The 15,886-nt window shown below is 45.5% G+C and overlaps 1 protein-coding gene across 2 annotated transcripts in view; it reads left to right on the forward strand.

Moving 5' to 3' along the window:
• Drp2 (dystrophin related protein 2) overlaps positions 1 to 15,886 on the forward strand; it is a 39,923-nt gene that overhangs the window by 4,853 nt on the left and 19,184 nt on the right. Inside the window, exons 3-11 of one of the 2 annotated variants that reach the window (XM_005406945.2) lie at positions 2,416 to 2,594; positions 6,656 to 6,819; positions 8,371 to 8,527; positions 9,927 to 10,047; positions 12,021 to 12,289; positions 12,663 to 12,809; positions 13,352 to 13,430; positions 15,358 to 15,418; positions 15,721 to 15,782. In XM_005406945.2, coding sequence (XP_005407002.1) covers positions 2,478 to 2,594; positions 6,656 to 6,819; positions 8,371 to 8,527; positions 9,927 to 10,047; positions 12,021 to 12,289; positions 12,663 to 12,809; positions 13,352 to 13,430; positions 15,358 to 15,418; positions 15,721 to 15,782 — 1,177 coding nt within the window. In that variant the 5' untranslated portion in view covers positions 2,416 to 2,477. Of the gene's footprint in view, positions 1 to 2,415; positions 2,595 to 5,395; positions 5,495 to 6,655; positions 6,820 to 8,370; positions 8,528 to 9,926; positions 10,048 to 12,020; positions 12,290 to 12,662; positions 12,810 to 13,351; positions 13,431 to 15,357; positions 15,419 to 15,720; positions 15,783 to 15,886 lie in introns of those variants that run through there. The other variant, XM_005406946.2, reaches the window with a different exon arrangement.

Here is a 15,886-nt window from a genome sequence, read left to right on the forward strand (position 1 = left end):
TTTGGCAGGGTCTTGCTATGTAGTCCAGGCCGGCCTCAAACTCACTATGTAGCCCAGGCTGACCTTGAACTCATAGTGATCCTCCTGCCTCACCCTCCTGAGTGCTGGGATTATAGGTGTGCACCACCATGCCTGGTGGAAGATTTTTAAAAGGATAAACTTTTCAGGGCTAGGGGTGTGACTCACCCTGGGTTTGATCCCTAGAACCACAAAAGTTTTTTAAAAATTTAAGAACATGCATTATTGTGTAATCAACAAAAATAAAAAACATTAATATAAAAACAACTCCAAAAGCAAACTTGAGTCCCTTATGCCCATACCTATAGTACGGCCATAGCACTACTCATTTCTGAGTAATTCTTTTCTGTTGCTGTCTGATCACAGAGGAACTATCTTTTCAACAGTTCTTAGGGGAATCACTTAAAGACGCCGACTATAACAAAGTGTCTTTCAGACCACAAACTCTTGTGCCTTTGTAATCTGTAATATTCCCCACTCTTTGGACACCATAGACCATGGACTCCTGAGGAGGAAGGGTATTTGATACAAGGAGAATCTACAGATCTTCAAATCTATGTGTTTTTCTCACTCTGTAAGTTCTAAAAGCACAGCTACTATTGTGGGTGTGAGTAGGTGAAGCGAGATTTTGTTTTAATCTTCAGAAGGAGCCCTTACACCTAAAATGTTGGAAAGCACTGGGACAGAGTCTAAAAAAAGTGGCTATTTAATCATTAGCATCAGAAATTAAAGGCACTCAGTTTCTGCCCTTCGGCAGGATGAAAATGGATCAGATTTATTATTTGCAAACATCATCTTTCCCACTCATCCTAATTGTATTTGCATACATCCACTATACCTTCAGTTGATTTGTACATCTACTTTTTGTTTTGCTTAGTATCTGTCCTTTTTTATTTTAAAAATATTTTATAAGTCTGGGTTTGTGATGCATAATAAATGTGATACTGGTACAGATACATACTGCGTCTTGATCCTCTTTACTTCCCCTTCCCCTCCTCTTCCTCTCATCTCCTCCCATAGTTCTGCTTTTCTAAGCTTAGTGCCTGACATCGAAAGCTGAATATGTATCTAGTGTAGCTTGTTACATAACACTGACTTCACCCCTTACCACACCAAATTAGCTCCTTCTCTTGTCTTCTTTTTCTTGTTGGTGCCGTTATCCACCCAACTACTGCGTTAGAAACGTTAACTCTTTTTACCTCCCTCACCTTTCACATCCAATTTTATCACAGAGCCATAGAGATTGCACCTCTCCAACATCTGTCAGAGCTGTGGTGCCTGCTCCATCCTGACTACAACTGCTTACTCTGTCAGCTTCTAGATGCCTTCTTCCCACTGGAGGCTCACTGCGGAAGGCATACCCTTTCTGAAAGGAAAATCTGGTCACCACTGCCCTGCTTAGAACCATCAGTGCCTCCCACTTGTCCACAAGATAAAGGCTAGAATCCTCTGCTTGTCATTCAAGAAATGACCCGATCCAGCCACAGCCTCATTTCCAGCTTTATTTCCTCCTACACCCCATAAGACATCTACCTTGTTCTTTGATCACACTAACCACACAGTACATTTTGTATTTGTGATGTCTGAAATATTCTTTTCTGTTTTCTCTTTTCTGCCTAGTGGCAGTCTCATTTCTCTTTCGTGATTAACCTCAAGCACATTTCCTCTATGGAAACTTTTCATGACATGACCAGGCAAGACTCACCTTTCCCTCGTCTGTCTCTTTACTCCATCCTGTAAGTATTTCTATTGTGAATTCAAACCACACTTTATTGTCTTTACTTTCCATGTTTGTTCTGTCTGTATAGGACCTATTCGGGGGCAGGCCCCATGTCATTTTTATCTACTTGTCTCCTAAACTCTAGCCATGTTGAATTCACTGTTCTCTGAACATACTTTTCCTTTTTGAGATATCAGCCTTTGCTCACGTGGATTGGCCTGCCGAGAACACTCTTCTGCTTTGCCCCTTCTCTGGATAAGTAAATGTGTAGTCATGTTTTCAAGACTCATTTCAAATGCAGTCTCTGAATCTGTGCACATTCTCAGAGTTAGCTTTTTCACCCTGTGCTCCCCTAGCCTTCTCGGCCAGCCTTATTATACCCTTTGTGACAAAAGTATTCTGTTATTATTAGGTTACCTGACTGCCTTCTCTACCCATCCTAGACAGTAATTCATCTTTGTATCTTTAGCACAAAGTATAATAGGTAAACAATAAGTACTTACCTGATCAATAACTAAAGTTGGTTATGGTGCATAGCAGCCTGGGAAGAACTATTGGGTAGTCAATAAGCTTTTAATACTGGTATGCATGACTGGTCAAGGCACCTGTGAGTTGGTGCTGGATCCATAGGTCTTTTCTAGATCTTGACTCTAAATGTCTCCTTGTTACTTTTCCAGATAATAAATGGTCAACAGCTTTTCTGCTGCCCATCCTTATCTCCCCATGATCCTTGGTTCTTATGCAACCTATGGTCATGCAGGGATGCCCTTACACCCTCCCACGATGTCGTGAGTGGTGGACTGCTGACCGGTTCCATCACAGCAGCAGCCTCCGATGCACCTGCCCCCAGCCTCAGGTAAGAGTCTGGTAGCATAAGATCTGTGTTGTTCCTAAGGTATCCGTGCTTCCTAAGGCTCAGGGGTACTATCTGTATACGTGAAACCTCCTGTGTAGCATGAGGCCTCCTTCGGGACCTTATCGCTCATGAGGCCTTTTATGGGGGACATAGGGTAAGGAAGGGCATTGGGTTAGGCAAGACAAAGGGTACACTGTGGATGATGGAAACCAATTCCATGTTAACTTTGCAGGGCATGCAGATCTGGGGAGGTCCTAGAAGAGCCTGATTCTTCAGGGCATGGGCAAGGACAAGTGAGAACATTTCCTTGCCTTAGCTTTTCTATGGTACACACCTCCCATTCTGTAGGTATCTTCCTCCTGCCACTGGCTTTTCCTCTCAAGTCCCTAGTCTTCCTTGCAGCTGCTAGCTCAGCCCCATTTAGAATTCCCTCGGCTTCACACTTGCCTCTCTGCTCCCTTCTCCCCTAGGAATATGGTGATGGTGCTGTGTATATCACTAGGTGGTTAGAGGATGGGTGAGAAACAGTGATCTAGGGAGGGGAGCTGCCTTTCCTGACAGTGAGAGATGTCCAGGGAAAGCTGGCTGGGGAAGAGAGACACACAGGCATACTTTGAGCTTCTCTACAAGGCTGTGCAGTCCAGAGGCCAAGAAAGTATGAGCAAGTGCTGTCTCCTAAAATCTCACATACAGGCTGAAGTGCTAAGGTGATGCTAGGGCAGCCAGCTGTAGCTGAATCTGCAGGGAGGAAGAAAGATGGTGGGGGTGCAGAATGTGGGTGCTGGGGAGCCAATTTTGGCAAGAATAATGAAGGAAAAGAAAAATCCAGAAAAGCATAAGGGCCAGGTCCTCCTGAGCTATTTTCGTGCATTGAACCAGAAAAAAAAAAAAAAATTGCTGCCTCTAACATATTCTCAAATCCAGGCAGCTTAGAGTTCCCCAGTAACCTACCCCTTACCTGGAGTGGGGCTTTCACATGCTAAAGGGATAGAGAAACCGAGGCCCTTCCAAAAAGCTTGCTATAGTCATTGCGTACACCCTCCAAGCTTTACCACTTGGGGTGGAGGTGGGTGGTGGCTTGAGGCTTCATTTTGTGATTACAAATGGTATACTCCAATCTGTCTCTCTTTCAATAGTCTAGTTTCTCTTTCTTCCATAAGGCCTTTATCTCAAAGCTTCAAGGGATGTGTAGATAGCCCTATAGGAAATGGGTTGTGAGAAGCAAATATCTTGGCCACAAAAGCCAGAAGTAGAAGGCAATTGATTGGGAAGGGAAAGAAAATAATTACTTTTCATGATCTGCCTACTGTGTTCCTGGCTCTTCTAGGTGGGACTTGAGAGTATATAGGCAACTGGGAGGGGAAGAACAGGGCACTGGAGAGTAATTTGGGAACCAAATGGCAGTTAGGAAACTAAGAATGCTGGGGGAGGTGATGAAAGGCTAAGGTGGGTGGAGCCCAGCTCATCATGGGTACATCTCCCCAGGTTAGAGCCAGGACACCTTGGTCATGGCTGGGTCACAAGGGGCCATTCTAACACTGGGACATTTCATTCTAGAGGATGCTGCGAGGCTGGCTTGAGCCCAGTTATCCCAGCACAAGTGAAGCTGAGAGCTAGAACCATTCCTTACTCTTGGCCTGTCATCCCCTGCCATCCTCCAGCCACCCTAGTTGGCTCAACCTCAAACCCCTAGAAAGGGCAGGCAGCTGTTCCAACTATTCCTGTAGGTGGGCCTCAGCATGTAAACAATGTGGGACTGTGGAAAGCCCAGAAGACTCTGTGGGAGATAAATAAGGGTGGAAACAGAACCGTTTTTGGTAAAAACGAAGTGTTTTCCCTAAGCGCTGAGAGGTGGGGGCCAAGCTCAGGAATGTTAACCTTTCCCTAGGCAAGTCTGCTAGAGATGGAAAAGAACATGGGGCCACTTCCAGGAGATGCTCCTCCCTTTGTCCAGTGGCTTATGGGAAAGCGCTTCCCCCCACCCAACCCAGAGTAACAGAGTTAGACGAAGGAGACTGTCCAAAACTGGCTCCCCTGCAGGGAGCTGCTAGGTTCCATTGTCCCCTCTCATTTCCCTATAGAGTTGCAAAGGGATGTGCAGAGACCATCCATTTCCCCCATCATCAGGGTACAGTAAGAGGTTTGAGGTGATGGCCCTCTCTCCAATCTTATCTGTCTCTCAGAAGCAGGGCAGAGCACCCCCTTGTTTTCCCAGTGAATTACAGTGAGTATTCTGGTCTCTGTACTCACTCAATGATAATCAGATTCAGAAGGATTCTGCTGCCCCAATTTCTCAATGCTGCCATCTCTGTCCCCAGCTGTGCCACACACATTCCTCATTGCCACTGAGGAGCCTTACTTAGTTGCTCATTTTCCCAGTTCATCTTACCAGGCTTTGGGAAAGTTGTATGCCAGAGGTTTGTCACCGTGTGCTCTGATCCTTTCGTCCACTTCAGGGGAGGGGTGATCCTGGAAGCTTTGTGTCTTCCATGGAAAGAGAAAATAAATCAACAAGCACTACCCTCTACATGCCCCTGCTCAGCACCGTGGACTGCCCAGTCCCACTCCTGCCATCCTTGCCAGCTCGGAGGACCATCCTGGCCCCGGTGTGGCGGGCCCAGTTGGGAGCAAGCCGGAATTCCCCAGGAACAAAGCGCTGATTCACTGGCCAGGCCCTGACATAGCCGCCCCCTCCAGATTCCTGGGGGGTCAATAAACAAACAGGGTGGCAACCCCCGCCTCTTGGCCTGGTTCAGCTGTGTCTGCCTTCCTGAGCAGAATTGCTTAGAGCTCATCAGAACTCTGCCTGCCTGCAGCTCCCCAGACACTGGGTCCAGATTCCTGCTGAGGGATAATCATGGAGCCGCTTGATCCTGCCATGAACTCCCCAGGTAGCACAGGTAGGATGGTCTCATGGGCCACAGGGTGGCTAAGTTCTGAGCTTGGCCCTCAGAGCTCGGAGGCTCCCTCGCTTCTCTTTCACGGTGTAGATGTAAGCTGCGGTTTTAATGGGATGATTGGTTTCCTACACTGCCTGGAGAGTCTTCTGTGGGGAAGAAATATGATTCAGGGGAGAAGAGGGCTACGGGAGTCTCAGCCACCAGCAAGGCCAGATTCTTTCCACAGGCAGGCGTGTAGGCAGATGGGAAGGCGGGCATGTAGACTCAAGTAGAGCAGCCCAGGCTGAAATCTCCTCCTCCAGTTCCTCTTTCCCGCACCTCTCCTGCTCTCTGGCTGGGCAGTCCTGGCACTGTACTGTAGGTAGCTACCCTGTTACGTGTTATTTGGTATAACCACCACTGCCTTGACCCCACAGTGACCTGACAGGGTACTGTGCCCAAGGGAGCAAGTGAAGGACTGTGAGCCTGAGGGCCCAAGACTGTGTTTGGCAGGCTCCGTGGCTCATCCTCTTGGCTGCCAACTCTGGTCGGAGTCCTTTGACAATCAGGATCCAGAATGCTGCTTTAAGTCTTTCTCAGCCCATGCCCATTTTCATGAGAAGTGCTCATTAGGATGATTTTCAGGCTGCCTGACCGGGACAAGGGAAGCACAAGTGGGAAAGAGGGAGAGGCGATATCAAGGCATGGGTCCATTTGCGAAGCAGAACACTTACTACTGATAGTTCTCTCAGGCTGGTCTGCTCCCTGTCTGAATCTTTATGGGGAAGCCTCTCAGCTATATTTCCTAGAAGGTTAGATAAACTGTGGGACCTTGAAGCTCAGTTTAAATCCTATGGTTGTTGACATTTGGGCAAGTCCAACTTCTTGCCTAATGCAAATGTACTTCCAGGACCCCATGTGGGCAGTGGTCCTGGCGGAATTTACAATAATAAGGCTAATATAATAGTAGTCAGCATTTCTAGGTGACTGATCTATACTGAGAGAAGAACTTAGAATCTTTCATATCTCACTGCCTGAGCACACCCGCACAGATTAGTTATATTTCTGAACCCTGGGACCAACTTTTCTTTCCTCTTGTTCGCTTTAGTTCCACCCTTGGCTAGGCACAGACCAGGGCGTAGCGCACTCCAGGGATCACAGGATGTCTGTGTTTCTGTCCAGGTTAGAGCTGCTGTCATTGCCCCTGCACTTCCTTGGGATGGTGCTGGGGTTCCCTGCCTAAGTCCAAAGCTGCTGAACGGGTCTATTGGTGCTGTTGGCCCCCTGGAACCATCAGCCATGAATCTGTGTTGGAATGAAATAAAAAAGAAGTCTCACAACCTCCGGTAAGGCCTGGTCCCTGGAAACAGGTACCTGAAGGAATTGGTTGGGACCGCATTGGGCTCCTTTTCTCACTGCAGCTTGTCCTTCTGTGAGTCCCCTTTCCTCAGCCTCACCATCCACTTGTCCCTTTGTTTGTCTGCCACTGTGGAAAGAACCTAGAGTTAGAGTTAGAGCCTCAGTTTTTAAGCAGTTGCATCCCCTTTGATAAGCTGTCTGTGTTCTCAGAATTTTAGCCTCTACATTTCATTAAGAAACAAATGAGTGGAGGAATAATACCTGTCTTAACTGCCCCACACTGGTGTCATTAGGATTCAACTAAGATATGAGACTATTTTCTAAACTTAAACATGCTGATACGGAAATGAAAGAAATGATCATTTCTATTCCTTTTCAACTCACAACTTCCCTTTATCTTGGTGGGTCTTAGCTATTCTCTGTTCCACCTTTTTATACCCTCTAGTCCCATCTATGCATTATCAGAGCAGGTAAAGGCAACTCAGTAAGAGCCTGAAGGCAAGTGCTATGTTGTTTTCTTTCCCCTATTCTCCTACTTCTCCGGGTACCTGCAATTTTCCCTCACCGTCCCCTATCATAAAAGCTTGAACTCCTAGCATCTCGTGGACTCTGGTGGAGGTAAGGCAATTTGTAGAAATGGAAAGAATGCAAGCTCTGGAGTTATGGAAACCATAGCTCTACAAGTGGCTTAACTGTTGACCTTGACCAAACTATGTAAACTTCTGGGTGGTAGTAAGGCCTACCCCATAAGATTGCTGTGAGAGTTAGCTGAAGCAATAATTTAGGTAAAGGGCTTGACCGAGGTGTAGGAAAGCAATAAATAAAGGTAATTGTTATTGCCTGCTAAGGAGAATGGGCTCGATATTTGCACGCAGCCTTACCTGGCCTCCAACTTCCTACCGCTTTGACCTCACCTTATATTTTATTTGAGGGGTAGGGGAGGCAGACAGAGGTTATTATATGGTAAAAACTTCTCTTTTTCCATGTCTCAAATCTCTAACCAGTGCTTCTCTGTCCCTTGGGCTGCTTACATTTGTATGCACACTCATGCTTAACCATTCACCTTGCCCTTTCCACTTACTGCGTCCTCTGCTGCTCCAGGCGAAGGCTGAGAGCAGCCTCTCCAGATGAGCAGTTTGATATGATGTGGATTCTACCAAGGGAAGAGGGGAGCCACACAGCTGTCACCCTGATGCCTTGCTCAGTTTCCTTCTCTTCCCAGCCTGATGACGGGCATGCAGCTGAACTAACTGAGATCCACAAAGCGACATTTTAAGCCATTTGAGTTTAGGAGACTTCCCCACACCTGTGGTCTGAGACTTCCCCACACCATTGGTTTTAGCACTGTGCTCCATGTGGAGAGCATTGAGAGTTCCTTTGGATGGGTGCGGGTTCCAGGCCCCCTTCCACTTCAACTAGAGCAGCTTCCCTCAACCTGCTTTATATGTTAAGTTCCATATAAGTATTTGTTTTGAAAAATTATGGCTTTCCACTTAAAAAGAAGATTTAATATCACTGGTCTTACCCATTATGTGCAGTGCTCGCCTCGAGGCCTTCTCAGACCACAGTGGAAAGCTTCAGCTCCCTCTCCAAGAGATTATTGACTGGCTCAGCCGAAAAGATGAAGAACTGTCGGCTCAGCTGCCCCTACAAGGGGATGTGGCCCTGGTGCAACAGGAGAAGGAAACACATGCGGTAGGTTAGAATTCCACAGACCACGGTGTGCAGTCTCTCAGTGGGGAAGGAGTCCTTCTGCAATACCCCAACAGACAGACGCCCCGCTCTGCTTACACACCTAAAGCAAGATGAGGCTGTGTACAGTCCTACTGGACTGTTGTTAGCATGGTGCAAGGTCAAATCTTTCCATCGTATTTGAAAACCTGCCTTAATTTTTAAGGGGAACATGGGGAAATAAACATAATATAATGATAAGGGAAAATGCACAGGATATAAAACTACATACAGATGGATCTCAATTGTATAAAAATGTGCATAGATATGTGCATATATTACCATATGAATGACATAGCACAGAGCTATATCGAAATGTCAATACTGGTTGATTCTAGGTGGTGAAATCAGAATTCTCTTTAATTTTATTCTTTATGCTTTTCCAGATATTTAAATATCTCTCTGATGTATATTACCTCTTTGTTCAGAAAATAACAATAAATTTTTCTTAAAAATGAATCCAGAATGCAATAATACAATAGGAAAACAAACTATAGCAGTATATCATGGCATGGATAAACCTTACAGACAGTATGTTGAGTGAAAAGTCAGATATAAAAAGAGCATATACTGTGTTTCCATTTATATGGACTTCAAAAATAGGTAAAGCTCACTGGTGCTTTTGCAAGGCAAAACTGGGCTCACATTCTTCCCAAAACCCCATTTTTCTCTTTTTTCAGTGCTAGGGTTTGAATTTAAGGCCCTCACACTGAAGCATATCCCAAGCCTTTTTTTTGGTCGGGGACAGAGTTTTGCTAAGGCAGTAAGTTACCCAGGCTGGGTTTAAATTTCTAATCCTTTTGCTTTGGGCTCCCAGAGTGCAGGGATTACAGGCAGGCACCACCAGCCTTTGTGGTCACCTTTTAAGGGAAAGGATGAGGAAGTGACCGGAAGGATCCAGCAGGGGGCCTTCTGGGATGCTGGTACAGTTCTGTTTCTTGATCTCAGTCCTGATTACAGAGATGGAAGCATGCTATGGAAATTTGCTGAGTCATACACTTTTGATTTACAAATTCTGTGTATATTGCACACCAAAAAATTTAATATAAACCCTGCTTCTCCTGTTTTTGATTTTTCTAAGCCCCTTACAGGGAATTTTCTGAGTCTTTCGGAAAACCAAGATCCCCACATTTCTGCCTGTCCTGTGGCAGAGCCAAGCTCATTTCATACTGAAGAGACCTTCCAGTGTCAGAGTTTTTCTTCCTGTGGAGAGGGCCACACCTCTTTTCATGTGGGCAACCCATTATCTACTAAGGCCAAGGGACTGAGTTGCACTATGAAGAAAGGTTGTTAACTGCAGGGTGGAATTTCAAGTGGTTGAAAGACTTTCCTTTCCTGTTGATCACATTACTAAATTTTACAGGCCTTTATGGAGGAAGTCAAGTCTCGGGGCCCCTATGTCTACTCTGTGCTGGAGTCAGCTCAAGCCTTCCTATCTCAGCATCCATTTGAGGAATTAGAAGAATCTCATTCTGAGAGCAAAGGTGGGTGATCTTCCGCTCGTCCTCCTTTTTGAGCTATATGCCATTAAGCAAATACTTTTCTGCCCTCCCCAAGCTCAGTTTATCCACTGTCATCTGAGAGGGTAGTTTTATCATGAGTCCAAAATTGAGGAGGAACAAGATTCATATTGTAAGTAAAAGCGAAGAGAACGGAGCCTGAAGCAGTAGTTACCAGCATGAGGCCTAAAGCTGCGCTGTACATATGGCCTTTTAATGAGGCATGAAAAAGAAGAAAAGGAAAAAAAAGCATACAAACTGAACCAACTCAGTGAATAAAAGTTACAGTATGTAAAAAAAAAAAATACAGCTTTATTCCAACATAGAGGAACATGTGGTAACACTCTAATCAGCCAACAAATAAGAAACTTCTCAAAATCTAAAATGTTAGGTGATGACCTTTCAGAGGAAAATGATTATGGCTTTTCAATACTGACCATAGTGACTTCTCACCCTTTTTCTTGATAGGGAGGACCACTGTCCATCTAGATTCAAATAAAGCAGCAGGATAGGATACATGGCGGTGATTAGATCTGAGTGGTGGCCCAGCAAGCCCGCTTCCCCAGAAAGAATCCTCAACACTCTGAGATGTGCTATGAATAGCCTAGAGAAGAGCTTTAATTAATTGAGTCCTTTATCAATTCCGTTTACTCTCTCAGTTTATTTCTGGCTTCTCAATAGGAGGTTTAGTACTTTAATTTGCTGCCCAATGGGCCTCACATAGGAAAAGCTCAGAAGAAAAAGACAATTCCAATTAGCCTGGGGCTTTGAGGCTCTGAATCCTCTACCAAGAGGAAGTTCTGAGGGAGGAAGAGGAAATCTATAAATTAGGAGCCCAGCTTTACTGGCTTTATGTCAACCTTTCCTGGTCTGGAACATAAAAAAATGCCTCCCTTTGGATGTCAATGGGAAGAGACACTGATACAAAATCACCTCCCAGGATGATGTGAACAGCCCTGTGGATGACCCCCCTTATTACATGTCTTGAAATATTTTACTCACTGTCTTCCCCATTTTTAAAAATTATGAAGAAATCTTCATGATACTGTAAATGAGAAAAACCAAAATGGTCTTGTCTTAGTTACTTTTCTCTAGTTGCTGAAACAAAATACCCAACACCCAAAATTAAGGAGGGAAAGGTTTATTTAGCTCACAGTTTATAGAGGTTTCAGCCCATAATCAGCTGTCTCCAAGGTAGGGTGGCAGGGCACAGGGGCAACAGTTCAAGGCAGCAGAAGACAGAAAAAGCAGCAGGAGCAAAAGTGGGGGAGGACAAGCCTCTTTTCCTCCAGTATATTTTAAGCAGGCTACCACCCCCTTCGGTGGGTGTAGCACTCACACCATCTGCCTGCCTTCCTCTTACACAGGATGAGGATGTTTACAAAGTGAGGACCCTGGCCCTTTGCTGAGTCCCTTAGTTAAACTTCTAAACTTCTCAAGTTGACTCAGTGTATCAACCATAGCAGGTCTCCCGACTGTGGTGATAGACACACAAACCAACTTGTGATAAAATTGTATAGACAATGCACATGTATGTGCACACACACTATGAATACAAGTAAATCTGAGGCTCTCTCAACAAAAGTAGTGGACTGTATGAATAGCAAAATCGAGGCTGTGATATTGGCCTATGTTTTTACAAGATACCACCATTTGGGTAAAGGGAATATGAAACCTTTGTGTTGTTTCTTAAAGTTGCATGTGAATCTATAAAATCTCAAAATACTCTAATTAAATAACTAAATGTCCAAAAGGAGCTCAACTATGGAAAAGCATATATTTGTATATGAATATGTACACAAACATGTACACACATGTATCAGCGCACACACATGCACACACCACACACGCACTCACACTTGCACACATACGCAGGGATGTCTTTGTCTCTGCCTTTCCCGGAGCTGCTCCTGTCTGGTTAAGGTTAGCCTTGCCTGACTTCTGGCCTATACTTGCAGATACCTCCCCCAGACAGCGGATCCAGAACCTTAGCCGCTTTGTGTGGAAGCAGGCAACAGTGGCCAGTGAACTATGGGAGAAGCTGACAGCCCGCTGTGTGGACCAGCACCGCCACATTGAGCGCACTCTCGAGCAGTTATTGGAGATTCAAGGTGCAATGGAGGAGTTGAGCACTACTCTGACTCAAGCTGAGGGAGTCCGAGCCACTTGGGAGCCCATTGGAGATCTCTTTATTGATTCACTCCCAGAGCACATCCAGGCTATTAAGGTATGCATGGCTCCTCCCCTGGCTATAGTCCCTGCCCCAGACCTGATGCTCTTCTGGACCCTGACAGTGTTTTTCCTGCTGAGACTCCATTGGTGTGTAGTACGACTAAGCCTCTTTTAGTGTATGTGCTAGATCTGGGGCTGGCTTGGCTGTAGTCTCCTTTGTTCTTCCATAACCTTCTCTTTCCCTGGTTTGCTGATATGAAGAGAGGAGAGAGATAGAACTGTGGCCACTTACTCTAGTTGTCCCAATAGGCAAACACCTAAGTTGTGTTGTGGAAACAGAACCTCTGGGTGAAGAGGGAAGAGTTGAATAAATGACTAATGGGTCCTCTTTCCCACTCTTTCTCTGCTGTGGCGCTTGGGTTCTCCAGCTATTCAAAGAAGAATTCTCTCCCATGAAAGACGGAGTGAAGTTGGTGAATGATCTGGCCCATCAACTTGCCATTTCTGATGTACACTTGTCAATGGAGAATTCCAGAGCCCTGGAGCAAATCAACGTCCGGTGGAAACAGCTACAGGTAGAAGAGTAGCCTGAAGTGAGCCAGGAGGAGTCACCTCAGTATAAGTAGACTTAGCGAAAACTTTCTCAAGCCCAAAGGAAACAACACCTACATGGAAAGGAGGGGATATACCTCAGTGGCACCAGCACATGCCTGGCAAGCATAAGGTCCTGAGTTCGATTCCCCGTACCAACAGTAAAAAAATAAAAAACCCAACATGGGAAAAGACTAGTAAAAAATGTGGGGTTGTAGAACAGGTTTCTCAGCATCTATGTTTCAGGGTATCACTGAACTGAAAATAATGAGAACAACCTGTGTATGTTTGGGTAGGCGGTAGACAGAGGCAGGAGGAGAGTCACTGTGGCTGGAAGTAGGGAAGCTCTTTGTGGAACTGTGGCAGTGTTGGAGGAGGAAGAGGAGTTAGGTGATGGTGAAAGGAAAGGTCTGGAAAGAGAAGCCAGCCTATGAAGGAGCTCATAAAGATTCCTAGAGGCACCTGAGTGTTCCCACACGAACTAGTTAGAATGAATCCATTGTCTTCCTGCCTGTTCTTTCCATAGGTGTCAGTTGGTGAGAGGCTTAAGCAGCTCCAGGATGCCCACCGGGACTTTGGGCCTGGGTCACAGCACTTCCTCTCCTGTACGTGAGCCAAACCAAATTTCACTTCGCAACTCTTCAGCCTCCTTCCAAGAGAATCTACTGTTGTCGCCTAAGGGCCTGATAGGAGTCCAGTATGCCTTGTCATCCGAAAAGCAGTACAGATTTTAAAAATACAGTAGTTGAAAGAATGAGCTGTCCAAGTAGAGAATCCTGGGTCTGAGTCCGTGGACCTCAGCTTAATAGCGATACAAGCTTGAAAAAAATAGCTTAATCATTTTAAGTCTTAAGTTTCCCCTCTGTACAAAGAGGGGAAAATATTACCTAGCTTATAAATCAGGGTTTAGAAATTAAATGACTATTTATTCAATAATATTTATTGTGACCTAGTTACATTTGAGGCACTGGGGTTGCATCAGTGAACACAACAGAAATCCTTAGAGTTGGCTAGTTTATATTCTAGCGGAGGAAGCCAGAAGGCATGGTTAATGAGAACTGGATTTAAGGTAGGAGGCACTGCAGAGACCTCCTACGAGCGTGACAACTGAACAGAGGCCCAAGAGGCAGAATAATGAACCTGTGAATAGCTTAGGGAAGAGCATACCAGGCAAGGATTCCAGGTCCTGAAAGCAGGGTGTGTTAAGGAAAAGCCCACATGGAAGAGAGCAGAGAAGAAGTGCAGGAAGGACAGACCATGGAGGGCCTTGTAGGTGAAAGTACTTTGGATTTTATTCCAAATGGAAAAGAGGACTTTTAGCAGGGTTTGGGTTCTTTGGGGTTTTTTGTTTGTTTGTTTGTTTGTTTTGCCATTTTGGAGACAGGGTCTCACTATGCAGTTCAGGCTGGCCTTGAGCTCACTTTGTAGCCCAGGCTGGTCTGGAACTTGCAATGATCTTCCTGCCTCAGCATCCCAAGTGCTGGGATAACAGGCGTGTGCCACCATGCCCGGCACTTTTAGCAGGGTTTGAAGCGAGGGATGATATGATATGATTCATGTTTCAACATTGGGTTAAAAGTAGATTGTGGGGGGGCGCTGGGAGACCTATTGGTGAGCACATTGCTGTAACCTAGGTGAGCGATGATGGTGGCCCAGGCCAGGGTTGTAGCAGTGGATATGGTGAGAATACACAGAAAGGAAAATTAGACATGCACATAGAATCTGGCATGTAGTAGGAGCTCAGTAAATCTTATGCACAGTTAGAACCATTGCTATGATAGTTAGTGACATAAAGCTGTTCCTGCAGAGGGTTGTTGTACTCAGGGAAATGAAAGTGAGCAGGTCAACCAAACAAGCTGAGCCTCTCCTGGAGGAACCAGAAGATAAAGACACAGCGCTGAGAGAAGCATGAGTTTTCAGAATTTCTCCTGGGGGACTATTAATCTCTGTCCCACAGGCCTGAGAAGCTTGGCTTTCTAGGAGAAGGGCTTTCAGATCTACTTTGTAACACAGGAAAAACCCAGCTGCCTGCAGCTGAACGATGGAAATGTCAGGGTGGCCAAGGCCAAATATTCCTGTTCACGCCCTAGCCATGTATCTAGTACATTAGGGCATCAGCAACAAAGTCTTCTACTTTTCTCACCCTATCATTAGGGAAAGAAATGTGTTCATTAGCAATGTTTGCCTGCTGACTGTGATAGTGAATGCGGCCCTCTCAGAGGCTGAAGCAGGAGGATCATAAATTTAAGCCTGGCCTGACTTAGTGAGAACTTTCTTGACTGAAAATTAAAAATAAAACAGGGTTAGGGATATACTTCAGTGCAGAGGTCTTGTGTTCAATCCCAAGTACCACAAAAAAAGAAAAGACAAGAAAAGAAAAGAAAAAGGCTGCCACACCCTCAGGTGCTATATTAAGAGCTCAAACATCTTTTTTGTTCAACTTACCTTGGGGAAGAATAAAACGGGAATGGCAGGCTGGGAGAGGTGAAAGGTGTTAGTGGTCAGCCTGCTTTCTCTTTTCTTCTTTCCCAGCCTCTGTCCAGGTTCCCTGGGAAAGAGCAATTTCACCCAATAAAGTTCCCTACTACATCAAGTGAGTGATCGTCACAATCAGAAGGAGGTCAATCCCTACGTGCCCCTTCCCTTGCTTGTCTTTTGCTACTTACCCCATCACTTCTTGTTCACTGGGATTCCTCCATCTCATGCCAAGAGCTCAAGATTGTTCCTGGGTAAAGGTGATCCCTTGCACTTTGGGATCTTCAGGGCTCACCCTTGTATCCTGCAACGTCTTGCATTCGACCTATCCCTGGGTAGTGTGCGCATGTGAGGTGGGGGGAAGTGTGGAGGAGTGTGACAGAGTCTGGATGCTTGTGCAAGTGACACTTTTGTTCGTAGCCACCAGGCGCAGACCACATGCTGGGACCATCCCAAGATGACTGAGTTATACCAAACCCTAGGTAAGAACGTGGGGTTCCCTTCTCCATTGTTGGTGGGACTGTAAACTGATACAACAACTATGGAAATCCGCATGGAGATTTCTCGAAAAAGCTAAAAATAGAAG

Source organism: Chinchilla lanigera, unplaced genomic scaffold (genome assembly GCF_000276665.1).
Source record: "Chinchilla lanigera isolate Chin_1 unplaced genomic scaffold, ChiLan1.0 scaffold00102, whole genome shotgun sequence".
Classification (NCBI taxonomy): Eukaryota; Metazoa; Chordata; class Mammalia; order Rodentia; family Chinchillidae; genus Chinchilla; species Chinchilla lanigera.